General features: G+C 28.8%; 1 protein-coding gene across 4 annotated transcripts in view; it reads left to right on the top strand.

Moving 5' to 3' along the window:
• LOC107454901 (patched domain-containing protein 3) overlaps positions 1–18,116 on the top strand; it is a 130,285-nt gene extending 112,169 nt beyond the window's left edge. For all 4 annotated transcript variants that reach the window (XM_043042915.2, XM_071182904.1, XM_071182903.1 and 1 more), the window contains exons 3-4: positions 10,237–10,569; positions 14,733–18,116. In XM_043042915.2, the coding sequence (XP_042898849.1) occupies positions 10,237–10,569; positions 14,733–16,501 (2,102 nt within the window). In that variant the 3' untranslated portion in view covers positions 16,502–18,116. The remainder of the gene's footprint in view (positions 1–10,236; positions 10,570–14,732) is intronic.
• The last annotated feature ends 975 nt before the right edge of the window (positions 18,117–19,091 follow it).

Raw genomic sequence — 19,091 nt, 5'->3', positions numbered from 1 at the left:
AAAATAGTTATTGACTTCAAATTAATTATAATAATTGTTTATGGAAAAGACAGATTAAAGTAAGCAAAATTACTATTATTCTGTCTTCTTAAGTTCAATAAAAAGTTCTTATTCTAGAATCTTCTCTACCGAGGAAATTGAATGTTGACTGTAATAAAAGAAAGTTATTAGAAAATTCCTAATGAAAAAAAATGACCTATGAGATTTGAACCTGTTTTGTAGAGATTGGAATTTATTATTTGTTTTTGTTCTTAAGCATTTGTTCTCGAATGTAGGCAGTCCAGTCCACCCATCATAAAATTGACAATTTCTGTACTTATTCTCCAGGGTCATTTTATGGCTGGGTTTTTTCCTAAAAACAAGATGAGCAACTTCTTTTTAAGAAAACCTGTCATTACTGAGGTATACGAAATTGACAAGTTTGGTTCTGAAGAAAAAATATTAATAAGCATTTGTGGTTAACCAAAAGTAACAATTCGAGATAAATTGCTCTCAGTAATTTCTAACTGCGATAGAAATATGTTCTGAATAATTTTAAGGTCGATACTTTAAATATGTGAAATAACAAAAAATAACGCTTTTTATTATACAATTGTAAAATTGTCATTACTATCTGCATTCCTTTTTTGCACACTGTTAGAAATTTATAGACAAAAATTGTTAAAAAGCAATTTATTTTAATGTTATTTTACCTTATTTAACCTTAACTGTCAATAAGCTGGTCAAGCTATTAACAGTGAATTCTTTACACGAATTATAAAGATTCACTCCACAACAACTATACATAAACTAGAAACGAACTTACTTAATCTAAAATCTTTGCTTTAAAAGGATTTCGACTTAGATTAAGAGTATATATTTTTTAATTTGGTTATTATCCTTAGAGCAGGGGTGTCAAATTCGCGGCCCGCGGGGCGCATGCGGCCCGATATGAACATTTTTGCGGCCCAGTCAATATATCCGACTCAAAGTAAAAATAAAATAGAAATGTGAATTAGAAAGAAAACTAGCATATAAAATTAGAATATACTTTATTTATAAACTATAAGGATCATTTTAAATTGTACGCGCGAAAATGTAAAGTTCTAATTGGCTTGTGGCACCTGCCATTCCAGGGATACTGCATCGTGTCAAAAATACGTAGAAAAAATTTCAAATCTTAAAACAGAATTTGAAACAAGGTTTAAAGATTTTAATTCTTTGGGAGACAAATTTTGTTTGTTTTCTTCAATTTTCCCAATAAATATAGACTCAGTACCCAGTAATATGCAATTGGATGTGATTGAGATTCAGTACGACTCAAATTTGAAGGCAAAATTCATTGAAGTGGGTGTGACTGAATTTTACAAATATTTACCGGCAAGGTTTGAAAATACTCGAAAATTCGCACATGAAATTATTTCCACGTTTGGAAGTGCGAGCAATTATTTTCTGTTATGAATGGAAATAAATCTCCTGTCCGAAACTGTATTAATAACGCTCACGTTGGGTCAATTTTGAAAGTAGTCTCGGTCAATAAAATTTCTCCCGAAATAGGAAAGATAGTAGCAGAGAAGAGATGTCAAGTATCAAACAATAATTTAACTTTATATATGTTTATTGTACCATTCAAAATAAAAAGATTTGTTTCTATGAACATTAATTTTTTTTTCTTTGCGGCCCACCTAAAGTAAAGCATTATTTATTTGGCCCAAGTTAGCTTTTGAGTTTGACACCCCTGCCTTAGAGGAAAGAAGTCTGTTATGAGCTGCATGAAAAGTTCCTTATTGAATTATTTGTAATATGGCCATTTTTAATAGAGAAAGAAAACTAAAACAACTATCTATGTAAATACTACTTAAAACCTTTTGTATGTCTATTTATGTTGAAAATTCTGAAACACAAAAAATATCCGAGGCAACAACAAATCATAAATAAAATAAAGGAAAGCACGCAACGTTATAGAAAATTCTTACTAAAAACATTTATGTAAAGATTGTTTTTTCGAAACATGCTATCTATATTCATTGCAATCTGCATTTAATATTAATACAATATTTAAATTGAATAAATACATTAAATATCTGTAATTTGAATCTTATAATTAAATGTGCTAGACGTTTAAAAAACTCACCATGCTTGTCTAACTACAACAGTCTTACATAATATAAGCTAACTTTTTTTAAAAAAATAATTTTGATATTGACATAATAAAGCAAATGAAGCTTACATAAAGCCGCAATGACGCATTAGACAACAATATCTTTAATTAAATGTAAAGTTAAGGTAAAATGCTTTACATTTCTTTTAACGTAAATCAAACTAAGGTGCGAGTTAAAGATTTTTGTTAAATAAACGTTATAAAGGTCATCGTTAGTTTTGAAATTTCATGATTATTGTTGATTACGAGCAACGAAAAAATTATGGAGGAAGTCAAGCGGAAAATCACTGCTGGAATTATTAAACGTTGGCCTTTTCTTTTAAGACTAAATGATTGAACTACTCTAAATATCGGTGTATTGTTGTTATTATTTGATTACATAATCAAAGATTTTAAGAATTGTTAACATTTTAGAGAAAAAACGAGAGCAATATTGTTACAAAATTGAGGCTATTTAAAGATACTTAATTGCCCTTTCAATTTAGATTTCATTTCTTTAGGAAAATTCGAAATAATTTTAAAATTGTTATAGCTATACACTATTGCAAAGAAATGTAATTTTTTCATATGCAATAATAATTGAAAATCGTTTTGTTATTTTCTTTCTGCGGGATTTCTACAGTTTTATTTATTTGCTGTATCTTCTGTTTTTCGATTTTTTTTTTAAGTGGCTATATTTTACAGCAAAGAAATGTGACGGTGTTATCGTTATTTATTTACTAGTCGTAATTTATAGAACTAAAACCTTTTTGTTTTGTTCGCATAAAGTAGTTGCTAACATTGAACTGCATTAATATTGCTTTGTGGGATTTTTTTTTTAAATCTTTAAACTACTATCTCTTTTATTCTTTTGTATCTGCTTTATTTTACTGCAAACAAGTATCAGCCTTGTATATATTACCCCTGATACTGACTAAAAAGCAAAATCGTGCACTCAGATCAATCAATCAATACATTAAAAATTATTAATTCTGCTCGATTCTTATAAACCCACTCTTAGATACATACCTCCATAACGATTATTTTTTATTACCTGTTGTTTCAGATAAAGACCCAACATAAATTTCATAAATAGGAGTTGTAAAATTGAATATTTTTTAAAAAGTCTGTAAATTTTTCTGTACGCAGTCAAGACCGTATTTTTTTTTTTAAAAAAAAGGCCACTGAAGTAAAAGTCACGTTTTATAAAACAATGTAAATTTTAAAATATAGTATTTTTTAGTTTTTCTTAAAAATAATTACAATGCTAAAATTTTCGAAAGCTTTTACATTTATGAAACCAAAAAAATTTCAATTAAGCTTTTTGTAATACACTTAATTTAAACATCAAGATTTTACCAAGAGATAAGTGCAATTTTTAGATTTAGCATTTCCTTCTGGTTATTTTAACAATTCTTTTAATTCGTTATAAAATACCTAAATTGAAATTTTATTTAAAAAGAAAAGAAAAAATTCTTATATAAAACCTATAATGGAAACTGCTACATTATAGAATACATACTTCCTAAATAGCTCAATAAATTCGGTATAGAATGAATTCGTTTTTCTAATCTTAAAAATGAACGTATTTAGTACTTTTTACTTGCTTTTAAAATTGTTTATTAACATGTTTAAAAAATTATTTGAATAATTTTAGCTCATATTTGAAAACTTGTTTTAAAATTTAAAAACTGAAGCTATATTTGTTTGAAAAATATTTTTCACATTTTATTTAAAAGAAAAAAAAACAGATAGCATGAAATACTCATTAAATATGTTCATGCAACTATGTACTTTTATCAAAGTACATTTCATGAAAAAAAAAAGAAAAAACTACGTTTTGAAACTTTTCGAATTTTTACCGGAGGTGAGAGTTCGAGGGTGGGTTTACGAAGTTGTAGAGTTATGTTTTCCCGAGTAAAGATTTAGTTTAAAAATTCCCTTGCTTATTTTTCACGAATTTAAAAAATAAATAGAGAACAAAAGAATAAAAACTAAGTGAACAATATAAAAAACTTTTTAGAGAACTTTTTTTCAGAAATATTTATTTTAAGGTCCATTTATTATGTGTAGCTTTGCACAATATAGGAAATTGGTTTAGTTGATTAAGTTATAATTGGGCAAAAAATATATATTATAGAATATTTAAAGAAAGAAAAACTTATTAGTTTCTTTTTCTTCTTTGTTTTCAAATGGAATGCGGAAGTTTTCATTTTTCATGAGTGTCTTGTGTAATTTACTTAATTGCTCAATTTGCAGAAAACTTGATATTTTCTATGAACCAATCCAATGAAATTAAAATAATTTCGAATGCAAAATGATTAGTGATTCGATATTAATGTTTTTCTTAGTATTAAAAAATTAAACAGTATAGGATTATTATCTCAAGAATTGAGAAAACGATTAGAGAAACTTTCAATAACTCTCGCTAGTTAATAAGGTAACTTTTTCACTCAGGAGTTTTTTTTTTACTTGCATTCTATTTCCCCTTCTTTTTTTACGAAAATAAATGAATTTTTTTCTTGATTAGGATGATTCCTTTCATCTTTTCTTCTCAATTCCGAAAATAGTACATTACTAAATATTTTATGATCATAAAATTAAAAACTATCAACGGCAAGTCAGCGATTCAATAAATTAAAAGTAACAACAAATAAGTAAATAAAAAAAAGCTTGTTTTTCTATTAAAAAAAATGCAAAACAACAAAATATTTAAATAAAAAACAGAGATTTTTTGTTAAAAAAAAAAATCCCTTTTAAGCCTAAAGAAAGTTAAGGAGAATCTGTGACAATCAATACTTTGTTATCACTACAAAAGATGTAATAGTGAAAGCGTCTTATCTATTTAATGAAAAATTCAGTAAGATTGGAATTAAACTTGAGAGAATAAGCACCATTCCCTTTAAATCTGTTAAAACTGATCTGAAAATAATAAGAATTCACCAGAAGTTTCGTTTTTATGTGATTTTTTCCGCATGGGATCATCCATTATAGACCTGAAACTAACCACTCGCCACCAGCCAAGTGACGTGTCAAGAAGGTGTCTTGGCGTCTTAAATAAGCAACCGGTCACTTTTTTCCATATTTTTTTGTGTTTTATTGCGCATCGAATTTTCTTGCACAGTGAAGTCAAAGTCAATATGTCAATATGTTTAACTATAAATTTCTTCATATCTTTATTGATAAATTAACTTTTTATAGGCGTAGATTATTTCTATTATATTTTTCTTCTTCAAAAAATACACTCATGGACAAAAAAATTAGCGCACCTAGAAGGAGTCGCCAAAATGAAACGTAATTGTACATGCGTAATGACTACTTTGATATAAGTAAATCATTCGAAAAACAAAGAAGAACGATAATCTTTGATTTTCTAATCATTTACTTATATCAAAGTAGTGATTACGTATGTAAAATTTCGTTTCATTTTGACGACTCCTTCTAGGTGCGCTAATTTTTTTGTCCATGAGTGTATATAATAGAATTATACACTTTTTGTAAACATAATAATTTTGAATATATAATAATTCAAGCAAAAAACGGCTATGAAATGAATAGAACTTATCGATATTGGTCACCTACCTATTAGGTTTTGAGGAAAAAGTGACTACTAAGTTATTAGAGTCTACCGGCCACTGGCTACTAACTGAAAATTTAAATTTTCAGGTGTAATCCATTAGAAAAGAGATTACTCATTTTGTCACGTCGTTTCAAATCTTATGTGTCATCATCGATTGGTCTTAAGTCGTCCGTGTTTTAATTGCTCACTCTGTAACGATTCTTCACCTATGGTTGAAGCAGAAATCATTAGACAATTTAATTACATTAGAATGTAGTAATAGGGATGTTTCGACAGGATTATTTCCCCCCCCCCTCAAATTAAAACGCTCTGGTGATTCAGTGAAAGCAAAATAATATTATTTCCAAGTATTGTGAAGCGGAGCATAACGAACAAGCTCTACCTTGATGAAATTTCTCTCGACCTTGCCCTCAATATTCTTCTGGAAGGAAATTGTTAACTTTCTCCTCTGTTTTTGTGAACTCCATACAAAGAAATACCTCCTTAAAAAGATATAAATACTTTCGCCTTTTTGCTTTTATAAAAGTAATAATAAAAATCTTTAAGTACTTTTTAGTTTCTGCTCGAATTATCATTATTTTTCATCTTTTCGTATTTTGGTACATGATTTGGGAATGCATGAGATTTTCCATTTAAAAACGTATTTATTGAACAAAAAATAGAAAGAGTCAAATGAAAAATAATTTGCCATGGCATATGATCAACAATGACTATACCATGTACCAAATACATAAACCGAAAGCTTATAAAAAATAATGTTTATTTAATTCTCTTTTTTTTTTCGATAACAATACGAAACAAAATATAATTTTCATGCTTCAAAATTATCTTTTAAAATGAAAGGAACTAATTTACAAATTTTACAATTGAAAAAGATTGACTAAAACAAAAAGTACCTATATGTAGTTTTCGTAGGTGAAAATTATTTACTTTAACAATAAAAAATAAAAAATTAGAGTTTTTATTGTTTATATACACTGTTAAAAAATGTCGCATCAAATTACGGTAAAAAGTACCGGCACTCAGAGTGCCTGTACTTTTTATTGAAAAATCCATTTTTACCGGATGTTACGGAATGAAAAATCTGATGGACAGTAATTTTTACAGTAATAATTATCGTAAAATCACTGAATCACTATAATTAAATAAATATTACTGCAAAAATTACGGTTTAATATTTTACGGTAAAAATGGATTTTAAGGTAAAATNCCATTGTAAAATAATCCGATTATCCGGAATGATCGGGACCATCGCTATTCCGGATAACTGATTTTTCCGGTTTTCTGAATTGCTACAAAAATTTTTTTATTGTTAAACCCAACTAAAAAAAAAAATTTGGAAATAATCTTAAAAAGAAGAAAAAAACGATGAAGTAATATTATTCCAAATGATTGAATAATATGAATGGTTAATAATGATTATTTCCAAAATGAGGGTAGGGTAAAAATCTTTCAAAAAAGAAAGAGAAATCCTAAAATCAATGATGAAAAAAAAATTTTTTTTTTTAAATGGCAGGAAAATTCCTCGAATTTCGTTCCGGTTTTTTGGTTTTCCGGTTTTCTGATTTCCGGATAACGGGTTCTGTACTGTATATATATTATGCATAATTAAGTATCAGGGTACTTATCATTATCATGAAAATGATTCTTAATTATATATACTTTTTTTATGTAACAAAGTTTGTTTTCAGTTTCTTAAAAATTCTGTAATATATATGTTTCATTAAAAGCGAATAAATTGAATAGTTAAGAAGAAGAAAAAGAGAAAAAAAACATTTACGTGTTTATGCATTGTCATCAGACACTGTGTCCAAAATTTAAGTGATATCATTAGCTTCTAACTAAGCTTCTTTGCTATTAATCAGCAATGATATGTCAATAATGGCAATCTTCATGCATTTTATAAATTATAATGATATCAGAATAAGAATTAGCATAAATAAAAATATGATCTGATAATGTATCAGATTTTAATGAAAGCGTGTATTTAACATTGCAAATCTTGCTGCAAATCCTGTTTTATTTAATTCCGGTTGATATTTGACAAAAACAATGTTAGAAACCTTTAAAATGTGCTTTATAATATGTATTTTATAGATTTCTTCTAAATTATTTAACAGATATTAGTTTATTGTATTTCAATATTGGTTTGAATATCAGTCATATTGCGTAAAACATTTTCTTCTTGTTACGAATATCATATGATTCAAAAATTTCGCACTCAACGCTATTAACATTATATTAATTTATATTAAAGCTATTTAACAATAAAAAAATTTTATGAATATTCAATGTAATGGGAATGCAAATTTACCTCTGTTTAATATTTTAAAAAGACGATCGAAAAGTTTTATATTAGAAAAATTATCAACTTTTCTTTTCTTGAAATAACAATAATTTTAAGAGGTAAACTTATTGAGAGTACATTGTGTGTATAAATCAATAAAAATTTTCTGGAATTAGTTATTTATTTAATTCTGTACAATTTTTAAAAATAATTTTAAATTGAGCGTGGAGTTAAGCGGGGTGGATGGACGAAATGTTTTTTAAATGCGAAACAGTGCTACCATCTATTGGCTAAAACTGCAATTGCGTTTTTATGAGCAATATAATTCAGAACTTTTTAACTAAACATTCACTACTTCTGAAGATTTTAATGAAAATTGGAATGATTTTCTGAACATATTTTCTATAAACTAAATTTTGCGCTGTAAAGATTTTAGTTTTAATATTTTTTAAAAATATTAATTTATTAATAATTATTTTATTAATTTAACAGCGTACCATTTATTATATAATAATCAAATCAAGACAAAATAAATTGCATAGTCTTTCATTTGAAAATCATTCAAAGTACATTGCCATATACCACCAGTATAATGAGAAAAAGAAAAGGCATTGAATTATTCATTTTAAGTTGAGACTAACTTTTCGTTTGCTGCTGCCATCTACTGTTTTATACAACAACTAATACTTGACCTTTCATTACGTAATGTCTATAACAAGCCTTCACCAGACAACTGATAAATTTATATTTGAAATTTAAAAATACGAATTATTTTATTTCAAGATTAAATTAGCATTTTTTTTTTCAAATTTCATCTGAAAATCTTGTAAAGTTAGAGTTTCTATAGTTATTTTTAAAGTTAGTATCTTTTATAGCAAATTATTAACTACAATGATTTATCATAAATAAAATATTCATTTTACAGCATAAGTTTACGTAATTTACAGGAAATTTTTTTAAAGTAGGCTCTTTTTAATGACCAACTACTATTATAATTATTTTTATTCTATTCAATCGTAAAATGAAGCTTTAACCGGCAGTAAAACTGTTACACAATGGTATAAACTACAACTGAGGAACACAAGAAACCTGGATGAAAGTCTCATTAACATTATTCAGATTTTTTTTCCTTTTTTTTTTCCATTTATTCTTTTACTTATTTGGAAAGTTTTTTGCTTTTAATTATTTTATGTTTCATTTTATTAGAAGTTCCTCAGTTATAAAATACATGAATGTGATAGCCATAAAAAGGATGTTCTTTCTAATGAAAATCATAAAAATAAACAAATAACACGATACACAGTAATACATCTCTGTTTTAAGTCAAGATTTTTCTTTTATTATTATTATTATTTTTTAAATTATTATTATTTTCATAATTTTTTTAACGGTGTTGGAAGTTGTGTTGTTCAGAGGTTAATGAGATCTCATATGTGACTTCATAACTTAATAATCTTATTCAGAAATTAAATTTAATTTTTGCGTGAATACTATTGCAACCCATGATGATTTAATTTAAGTGAACACCAAATTTCTTAATCATAATTTTGAAATATTTGTTGCAAGTTACCTCTTTATTTATTACCTCTCGATTTTGGAATGCTTATTGTTTGATTTATTCATTAGAATGTGTGGGACTTTTATTAAATAGTATAAATTATAAGTTTTTAAATATTTTTATAAATTTCGTCAAGATTATTTCTACAAAATAGTAAGAGCCTGAAGAATAAAATTTGATAGTTAAGTTTAAAATTGTCAGTAAAATAAGTTTTAATGAATAAAATGAAACAAAAGACTTAAAAAAGAAAAACAAAATAGTGGGTTAATAAATAGGAAATCTTCTCTTATATCACGTCTTATGGTTTGTTTATCGAAAGAACTCCATTGCTATTCGTCTGGAGCAGTATTTTGCATAACAGATAATGCATTGAGCAGTAATTTGCATAACAGTAAGCATAACAGATTATGCTTACGAAGTTTTATTATTTCAAGTTAGGTCAATATTTAAACAGGATTTGGCTCGTATCGGCCAAAGAAAGGGAATAAAATGAGCAAATTGTCTTCGATTTTGTGGCGAGGGGAGTTCTTTCCATAAACAAACTATAGGTTTCCCTCTACTTATCATTAAGATTGTATAATTGCACTCCACCATTAGATCAAAAGTTATTCAGAAGGTTTCTTTAATTTGTGAAGTGAAATATATTTTGTGAAGAAAATAAATATTAATTGTTCTCTATTTTAAATTTTTAGGGATTGGAATGGACGACACTTTCGTCTTACTGGCTGCCTGGCGTAGAACAGATGATAGATTGAGTGTTCCCGAAAGACTGTCCATCACATTTGCGGATGCAGGGGTATCAATCACCATAACATCATTAACAAATTTCATATCTTTCTGGATCGGTGTCATCACGCCATTTCCCTGTGTCCGTATTTTCTGTATCTATACTGCAATGGCCGTACTCTTTACGTACATCTATCATATTACATTTTTTGGAGGTGTCATGGCTCTCAGTGGATATGCTGAACAAAGAAATCTGCATTCATTCATTTGTACTCCTACCATGCCTAAATCACTAGCACGTAAGTCCTTATACATAAGACTATATTGCTATTTATTGCATAAAACTATTTATTGCATAAAATAGTTTTGTACAATCATAATTTAAAGCATTTTTCTTAAGCTTAGTAAGATTCACATAAGTTCAATACAATTCAATTGAAACACCCATAAATTCACACCTGTAGTTTTTAGTGGTATAAATATTGATTGCTTGTTAATACAGGATTTATAAATATTGCTTTTACACGTCGACAAAGTAAGTTCTCATTTCTTATTCGTTTTAGCAAAAAAAAGAATTAAAATATCAAGCGTGTGAGCAAGTCCAGCTCTTCGAAAACGTAACTAATGCGGGGAACTACTCGGTGTGTGGTACGGTATACCGGAAAAACAACTTACAGGGTCAACAGTAGGCTTAGCATAGCACCATGTGTACTATGATCCAGGACATTTGCATAAGAAGCAAAATGACAGTCAGAAGGTACGTCACCAGTGAACTGGTCGTTGGACAACTACCCATGCATGGGTACACTGCCTCCCACTAAACGCCGTTTTATTCTTTCTTTCTATGTCAAACGGTGTTAGCAAATTTATTAGCATGGATGACAAAAATGTGTTCTCAAAGAAATATCTTAATTAATAGTACAGTGCTGTTTATAAGTAGTACAGTACTGTTTATTAATGGTGTAAAAATGCAGAATAAAAAAATAAACATAAAACGAAAACTTTTCTTCTTTTTTTTTCCAACAGGGAGAAAAGTACGTTAGTATAAACACAAATTTGAGTAGACTTTTATTGTAAACACCGACATTAAAAGTTTTTGGTTCTTAACCGCTAGCTGGGCACCTGACGAAAATCCCTCACCCAAAGTTGCCAAGATTTTAGTGTTAGGGAAAAGGATAGTTACAACTAAACTTAGTTAAATAATTTGAATCTACTCGTTACAACCTTCATAGAGTTTATCTTTAAAATAAAAAAAATTCTTTTAGTAAAACCAACTTTAAACTTTACTGTGGAAAGATTCTTGTAAAAAGGGAGTTCTTCAGTTCGCATATTTGAAAATTGTAATGTACACATAAAATTCCTTTTGAATTCCCAAATATTCTATATAAAGTTCTTTCAAGTCAGTATGTTAAACTAAATTTTGTCACAGATTTATGTTATTTTTATTGTCGAATTAACTTTTTATGGCCGTAGATTATTTCTAACATGATTTTTTTTTAAAGTAAAGTTTAATCCGTGCAAAAAAAAGTTTGCAATTAAATGAAAAAGTCCTGTCGATATCGGTCACCAAATCATTAGTTTTGATGAAAAAGTTGCCACTGGCAACAGTACTAAGTCATGGCCACTGGCAACTAACTGAAAATTAAAATTTTCAGGTCTATTTTTCGTTAAATTTCCTCATTTTGTTTCGGAATTCCCTTTCGCGGCAGCTTGTTTTGCATAAAGTAAAAAAAATTGAAGTGTTTTAATTACTTGTCATTAAACTTTTATGAATCGTAAGTGGGTGAAAACTGGTTTCAAAATAAATTTTCTTCCGAAATGATAACCAAACACAATTCAAGGCCAGATTTCTATCTTTACATTTCTCAGAAAAAAAAATCATTGATAGCAATGATTGTTGATTCATTGTGGTTAAATGGATTTTCAACAAACTTTTAACTCAGTTTAACATTTGTTGAATAAATAAATTTTTGTAAGTAATCATTTTCAAAAAGAATTCGGTCAATACTAAATAAAATATAGATTCATTATTTGTTTTTATTACCTTTTTTTATGTAATCTTACAATAATTTTTGTCTTAAAATTTGAAGTTTCTTGAAATCAAGTTCAGATAAGTACAATTTTGAAAATACTACTTACATATTACCCGCCTTGTCCTAAAAAGTTCCCTTAAATGCTCTTTGGAATTAGTTTTCAACGAATCATTGTTTAATCACTTCATGATTTTTTTAAGATTTAATTCATTCGTGGTTTTTTAAGAATTAATTTTATTTATTTTTTAATAATACTCTTAACTTGTTATACTTACTGGAAAAAAGGAAATTAATCGTAAGGCATTCCGCCAACACCCCGGTGTAGACCAGGGGGCTCATGAATGTTAGGGCTTCAAAATTTCGTGACCAACTTCCAAACTTTACTTCCCAGACAAACTGGTCGCGGCCCGATATCTAATAGTATCTAATCATAACTTCTCCTTTTGTTCCACCAATTTAATTTTGAATCATTTCCAAATTCTATTTACATTTTCATTAAACAAAAAATTGTATGCACGAAATTAAAAATAAAAGAATAATAAAAATGCTGAAATGCACTAACGATGATTCAATGAGTCTTATTCCCAATCACTTTCAAAAATCCTATTACTTTTCAACTATTATTGAATTGAGAATTTCAGTATCTTAGCAGTCTTCAAATAAGACGGAAAGCGAATCTGGAAACTGTCGAAATTTTACTTGACTATTTTATAAGTTTTAATTTTTTTTATTTTTGTAATTATTTTCTAAACGCGTTTTAAAAATAAGCATAATTGTATAGCAATCGTAATATTTCCAGTAGGTTTATTCGAATATTACTTGAACGTTGATTAAACAAAATCCGTAGCCTTGTCATTTTAAACCCAATCCAGAAGTCAAGGGAATTCCAGGATCAAGTAATTGGAAAAATTTGTCTTGGAGAACTTTTTGATGAAACTAATTCATATTTGCGTTACGTGGAAAGAAAAATCACGAAAACTTCCCGGCGGTAAGGGGACTCTAACCCATGATCCGTCTACCACTGAGGATATTTTGAGTAAGCATTGTGATCGGCAATGGCAATATCGGTTTAATTGCAGTGTTTGGCAATCTCCGGGTATTCCGTTATGACTTTACTTTATTCTAGAACAATGGCAGAGTTGTTGTCTTGAACGTAATTTATTAGTTTCATGAAGTTTAAATTTCCTTTAGTAGTCAAGATAAATGCATTGTAAGCGCAGAGGTGCCAACAATTACGATTTATTCATAATGTTTACCATTTCATAATCAAGATTACGGTCTTATGGTGGTTGAGTGATATAAAAATTACGGTTTTTGAGAATTTCCATAATAATCTGTTTAAATTGAGCGTTTCCTTTTTTTAAATTTTTTCGTTTGCAACTTATCAGCAATTTTTTTTACACCTTAAAGGGAACTCGAAAAAAAACAACATGTTCTTAGAAACAAGAAATAAAAAAATAAAGAAACATCTCATCTCTTCCACTTCCAACAAGCTATTCTGAAATTTAATGATCTTTTTATATCAAAAAGCAAATTAACATAAACTCATATCTGAAATAGTGTGAGGAAAAACGTTTAGTGGCTTAAATGCAGGATGATAAAAATGCTATTCCTATTTTATTCAAAAACTAGAACATTAATTCCAGGCAATCAATTTAATTTATCACTTTATAATGCAGCATAAAATTTTAGTGTTGTGTACTTTTTTTTAGTACTTTTATCTTTGCATTTTATATTTAATTGTAAGCTTTTTAATATATTTAATTGTATAACTTTTATATTTAATTGTAAATTCATGCACAATCTTAATAATAAACCTATACAGAATTAAGTAGTATATATACCTTAAAATAACGCTCTTTCAAATTTCGTAAACACTAACAGCATGTATTCCTGTACTATTATACTTTTGATTGCTGATAGCTAGTTTGGAAAGTTGACCCCTCTGTAGACGAAAAAAAAATTATATTAAAGGTTGTAAAGCTTAGGAAAGAACGTGCAAAGGGATTAGTCATTTTAGAGAGTTTGAAAAAGTCAAATTTAGAATGTACTGAAACATTAAGAAACTGTTTGCTAAATAATAGTTTTCATCCAAAACAGTTTTCAGCTTTATATAAGAACTTAAAAAAATAAATCTTTGCTTATAAGCTTGTCAAACCCAGATCCTATTAAATGTCATCTCTTCAATGAAAATTGTTTATCGTAAAAAAAAAGTGCTGGTAATGATTTTTGCTGAAGAATGGTATGTTTGGAGCAATTTCTTAACTTCATAAATTAATAATTCTTGATAAATTCAAATAAAAAGCAAACAACCAACTTTTAATTTACAAAGAAAATATGTTACAAGACATGAATTTTTCCACTTCGCATACAGGTCTAAAATTATAAAGATTTGTAGTGCAATCCTAATTGATTTCTTTCTATTTCAGAGGATCGAGGTAAATGCTATAATCTTTTCTGTACGGGTGGAAGAAATCCTTTGGATCCTGATAATCCTCTGGATAATGAAGAAAACATGATGATGAAATTTTTTAGAGACAAGCTCGGAGTATTTTTAAGTAAGAAATCCGTAAAGATGACGGTTATCTTTTTCTTCCTCATCTACCTCTCAGTTGGATTATATGGTTGCACCAAAGTAAAAGAAGGCTTGGAGCGTTTCAAAATGGCGAGATACGATTCTTATTCCCTTGATTATTATGACTTCGAGGACAAATATTTCAGAAAATACCCTTATCGGATCCAAGTAATTATAAACAAAACCCTTGATTACTCCGATCCAAAAGTCCAAGAAGAAGTTGAGGAGCTCTTGCATAGATTAGAGAATAATCGATTGATGGCTGGAAACAGATTCACTGAATCGTGGTTAAGAATATACCACAGATTCATGAAAGATTCCAGAACGCAAGTTTTTCTGCAGGGCTACAACATGAGTTTGAAAGAAGATTTTTACAAAGGTATCCGGCAAGTTTTCTTCAGGCTGTCGCAAAATTATTTCCAACAGGATATAAAATTTAACGAAGATTTTACTGAAATTACCGCTGCTCGATTCGTTTTGCAAACAGAAAACATTATGGATGCGAATGACGAAAAGAATATGCTGATAGAGCTAAGGGCTATAGCCGCTAATTCAACTTTGCCCGTTGTAGTATTCAATCAGCTGTTCGTGTTGTTTGATCAGTTCTTATTAATTAAAGAAACGTCCATACAGGCGGTTGGTGTAGCGACGGCAGTAATGATGGTCATATCATTCCTCTTCATACCCAACCCTAATTGTGCCTTATGGGTAGCCTTCTCTATATTTTCGATTGAAATCGGAGTGGTCGGATTTATGAGTTTATGGAATGTAAATCTGGATGCTATATCTATGATAAACCTAATTCTATGCATAGGATTTTCTGTTGACTATTCGGCCCACATAACGTATGCCTTCATATCTTCTACCAACAAAGATCCGAATGAGCGAATGAAAACTGCTCTGCATTCATTGGGATTACCTATTGCTCAAGGGAGCGTTTCTACAATACTGGGCATCGTTGTACTTAATGCTGCCCCCTCATATATATTTTCAGTATTTTTCAAAACTGTTTTTCTAGTGATATTATTTGCAGCTGTACACGGTCTCCTGTTACTACCTGTTTTGCTATCATTGACTGATGGTTGGTGCTCAGGATCCAGGAGGGAGAAGCCTGAAAAAGAAGGCACTCCTCCATTTTATATAACGTCCCAGCAAAATGACATACTTGCTAACCATGATGGTAAAACACCGACCTACAGAACACTTGCCGATCCTCACTTGTCCATTATCACAGAAGAGCCCAAGTACAAGACAACAGCTACTTGGACTGATAATGGAGATTTGGATCAGGGCATCGGCACTAGTGGTGAAAGTAGTGACGGTAGCTGGCGTGGCAATGATGAAATCATTGACCACTCACACCAGCTGCACGGAAGCTCGTCCAAGCTTACAGCGGTGGGCCAACCAAGTGACTCGCCAAGAACTCGGGAAAGGCAAGACCATGTCAATCCTGGGTTCGTCGACGATGACGATTTGAAAGGTTCTCGAATGGGCGCTTATCACTGTGCCCACAAAGATAATAAAGCGGGTTATAATGGGAGGTGGGAGAGTTTGCAGAAACAGCATGGTTTTTTAAGAATTAATTTTATTTATTTTTNTCACGACTTAATAGTGGTTACGTAAGAGAATTTCAAATGCCATTGTGATTTAGTTTTATTTTTAAGTATTTAAAGAACAAATATATATTTTTGTGCCACGTTTATAAGTTCAAACCACTTCATACTCAATGCCATCCGTTTTGCAACATGACAGATTCGAGGAAACATTTAAAGACAAGGCAGAATGATTACCAATTTGGAAATTATTTATTGTAATGATTTTTGGTAAAAAGAGAAGGTAGTTATGTTGACATATATCATAAATGCCTTAGAAATCAATAAAGTATACAAATATTTAAAAAAAAATGCAAATACTTAAGACATTTGCCGCGCAAACAGAATTTTAATATACTTACAAATTAATAATTTGCAATATCACGGTTACAATGCATAATCATTGTGACTGCAAGTCTAAAATTAATAGAATATATGAACGTATTTCAATTAATTATTTAAACCTGCATTTTTTTTAAAAATGATATTGAGCAATATGTAATTGAAATCGCACAGAAAAAAAAAGCCTTTCGCAAAACTGCATTAAACTATATTCAATAAATTGTACAATAATAGAAGTCTGATATAAGTGATAAATGGTTGTACACGCGTCCAAAAACTGTCTATCATAACTGTTGAAATTACAGAGTTTTGACAATCTATATATATTTGGCGAAACAAACTATTTTATAAATTTTATACTGAATATAAAAGAAAATTGGTATCAATAAAATACGAAGTGAAGATAAGGTTTTAACAATAATAATAAAAATTTGATATATGAATATACTTTTACATCAATAATTATAAGTATACAAATGAAATGTGTTTAATGTTTTCTAACAAAAATTTCTAAACAGAACTAAATGAAAATGAATAATTTTTCTGAGCAATTGTTAATAAATTTATTTTTCATAACACATCTTCTGCTTAATTGTTAGTGTGAAATGATAATAGACAATTTTTAAATTAATTTTTAAACAAGCCCTAGGGCATTTTGTCAGAGAAATTTCTACCTGGTGCCATACAGTCCTAATTTTCTTTTCAAAAAAATAATTTATTCAGTCCTGGTGGAGATTATTTATTATACCAATGACATTGAGATTAATGAAGAAGTGAAATTAAACCAATACTGTATATTGGTAAAAACAACTGAACTTGTGCCTTACATTTATTGTAAAACATCAAAAATAAAATCATTGTATATTAATTGTAAATGTTTCTTTTGTAATATTGTATTTGTAATGTTCTGTGTTTGTCAGCAATTGTATGAATGTAACTAAAACCTTCCTCAAACAACTACAACTTTGGCTAGTCACTTGAGCTGAGCTCGAATAGTGATTCACACTTAGCCGGTCCAGCCACTGGACTGAATTCGTTAAGCCCGATTTTTAATTGTCTGTATTTATCTAATCGTGTACTGCAGCCAAATAATTCTTTCTCTAACTTTGTATGAAAATAAGTTAAAAATACGAATGGTTAATATGTCAGAACTTATTTTATATACAAACTTTTTTATTGTATTTTTATTTATGTATAATTATTTTAAGCGTTAATGTGAGAATAATTGGTTCCCTAGTATTTTGAAATGTGATGTTATTATCTAATTATAATGTGTTTTTTGTAATTAAAATGTGATGCTACAATTGTTTTGCTTTTATTTATAATGTGATTACTACAAAAAAAGTTCAAACGTATTTAAATAGGTACTTTAGAAGTACTTCTTTTTGAGTTAGATGAATACTCAAGATAGTCTTTTTACTTTGACACTTTTTAGTACCCACAACCTACTTTGTAGATACAAAAAAAATTATCTTTTTTTGACACAGTATAAAGATGACGTAAATCAAGAAAAACTTTTATCCGGAAAAATTAGAACGGAGAACTTCGATCCCTTAAAGAAATTATTTTAAAGTATTATTATTATTAGTTTAATTATTTTTAAAAAAAACATCGAGTTCTTGAAACAAAATGAAATATCATTGCGATATTTTAAGCAGGAACTACCTGAGATGTACAGTGTGTCAAAAAAAAAGGACCGCCCTGTATAAATTTTGATCTAATGATTGGATCTACATGTTCTAGGACTCATTCTTAATGGTTCGAGGGATTGACTTCAACTGTGCTAATTAATTAATGCAAACGATATTTTAAATTACGAAATCAGACATAAAAACGTACCTTCTCTGAATAAATATTCCTTTTTTCGTCAGCGAATTCGAATTTCTGACCCCCAAAATATAAGGGGTAGCGGCAATCTGGGATATATGGTCCCCATAGTTTGGTCAGGAGAGCTATCCAAAGTTTGATCCCCTTAATGTTAATTTTACTTGTATTTCGCCATGTCTCGAGAACTTTTGAAGTAAATTGAAAAATTTTTGCACACAATTATAAAATCCGTTTATCCAACGATAATTCCAAGCAAAAAATAAATGTAAGTAAATATTTATTTGTTTGTTAAATAATAGTCGAAACATTTTAGAAGTGTAGGATATTCATTTTTTACCCCATTTTAAAGTGCGTAATTTTGCATGGCAAAATACAAAATATGAGCGAAAACGGTTGAATAGCTCCTGAAAAATCGGATTTCAAATATCTTTAAAATTTGATTTATTAGGAAC

Source organism: Parasteatoda tepidariorum, chromosome 7 (assembly GCF_043381705.1).
Source record: "Parasteatoda tepidariorum isolate YZ-2023 chromosome 7, CAS_Ptep_4.0, whole genome shotgun sequence".
In the NCBI taxonomy this organism is placed as follows: Eukaryota; Metazoa; Arthropoda; class Arachnida; order Araneae; family Theridiidae; genus Parasteatoda; species Parasteatoda tepidariorum.
The sequence above is the reverse complement of the archived record's forward strand: the minus strand, read 5'-3'. Positions and strand labels throughout refer to the sequence as shown.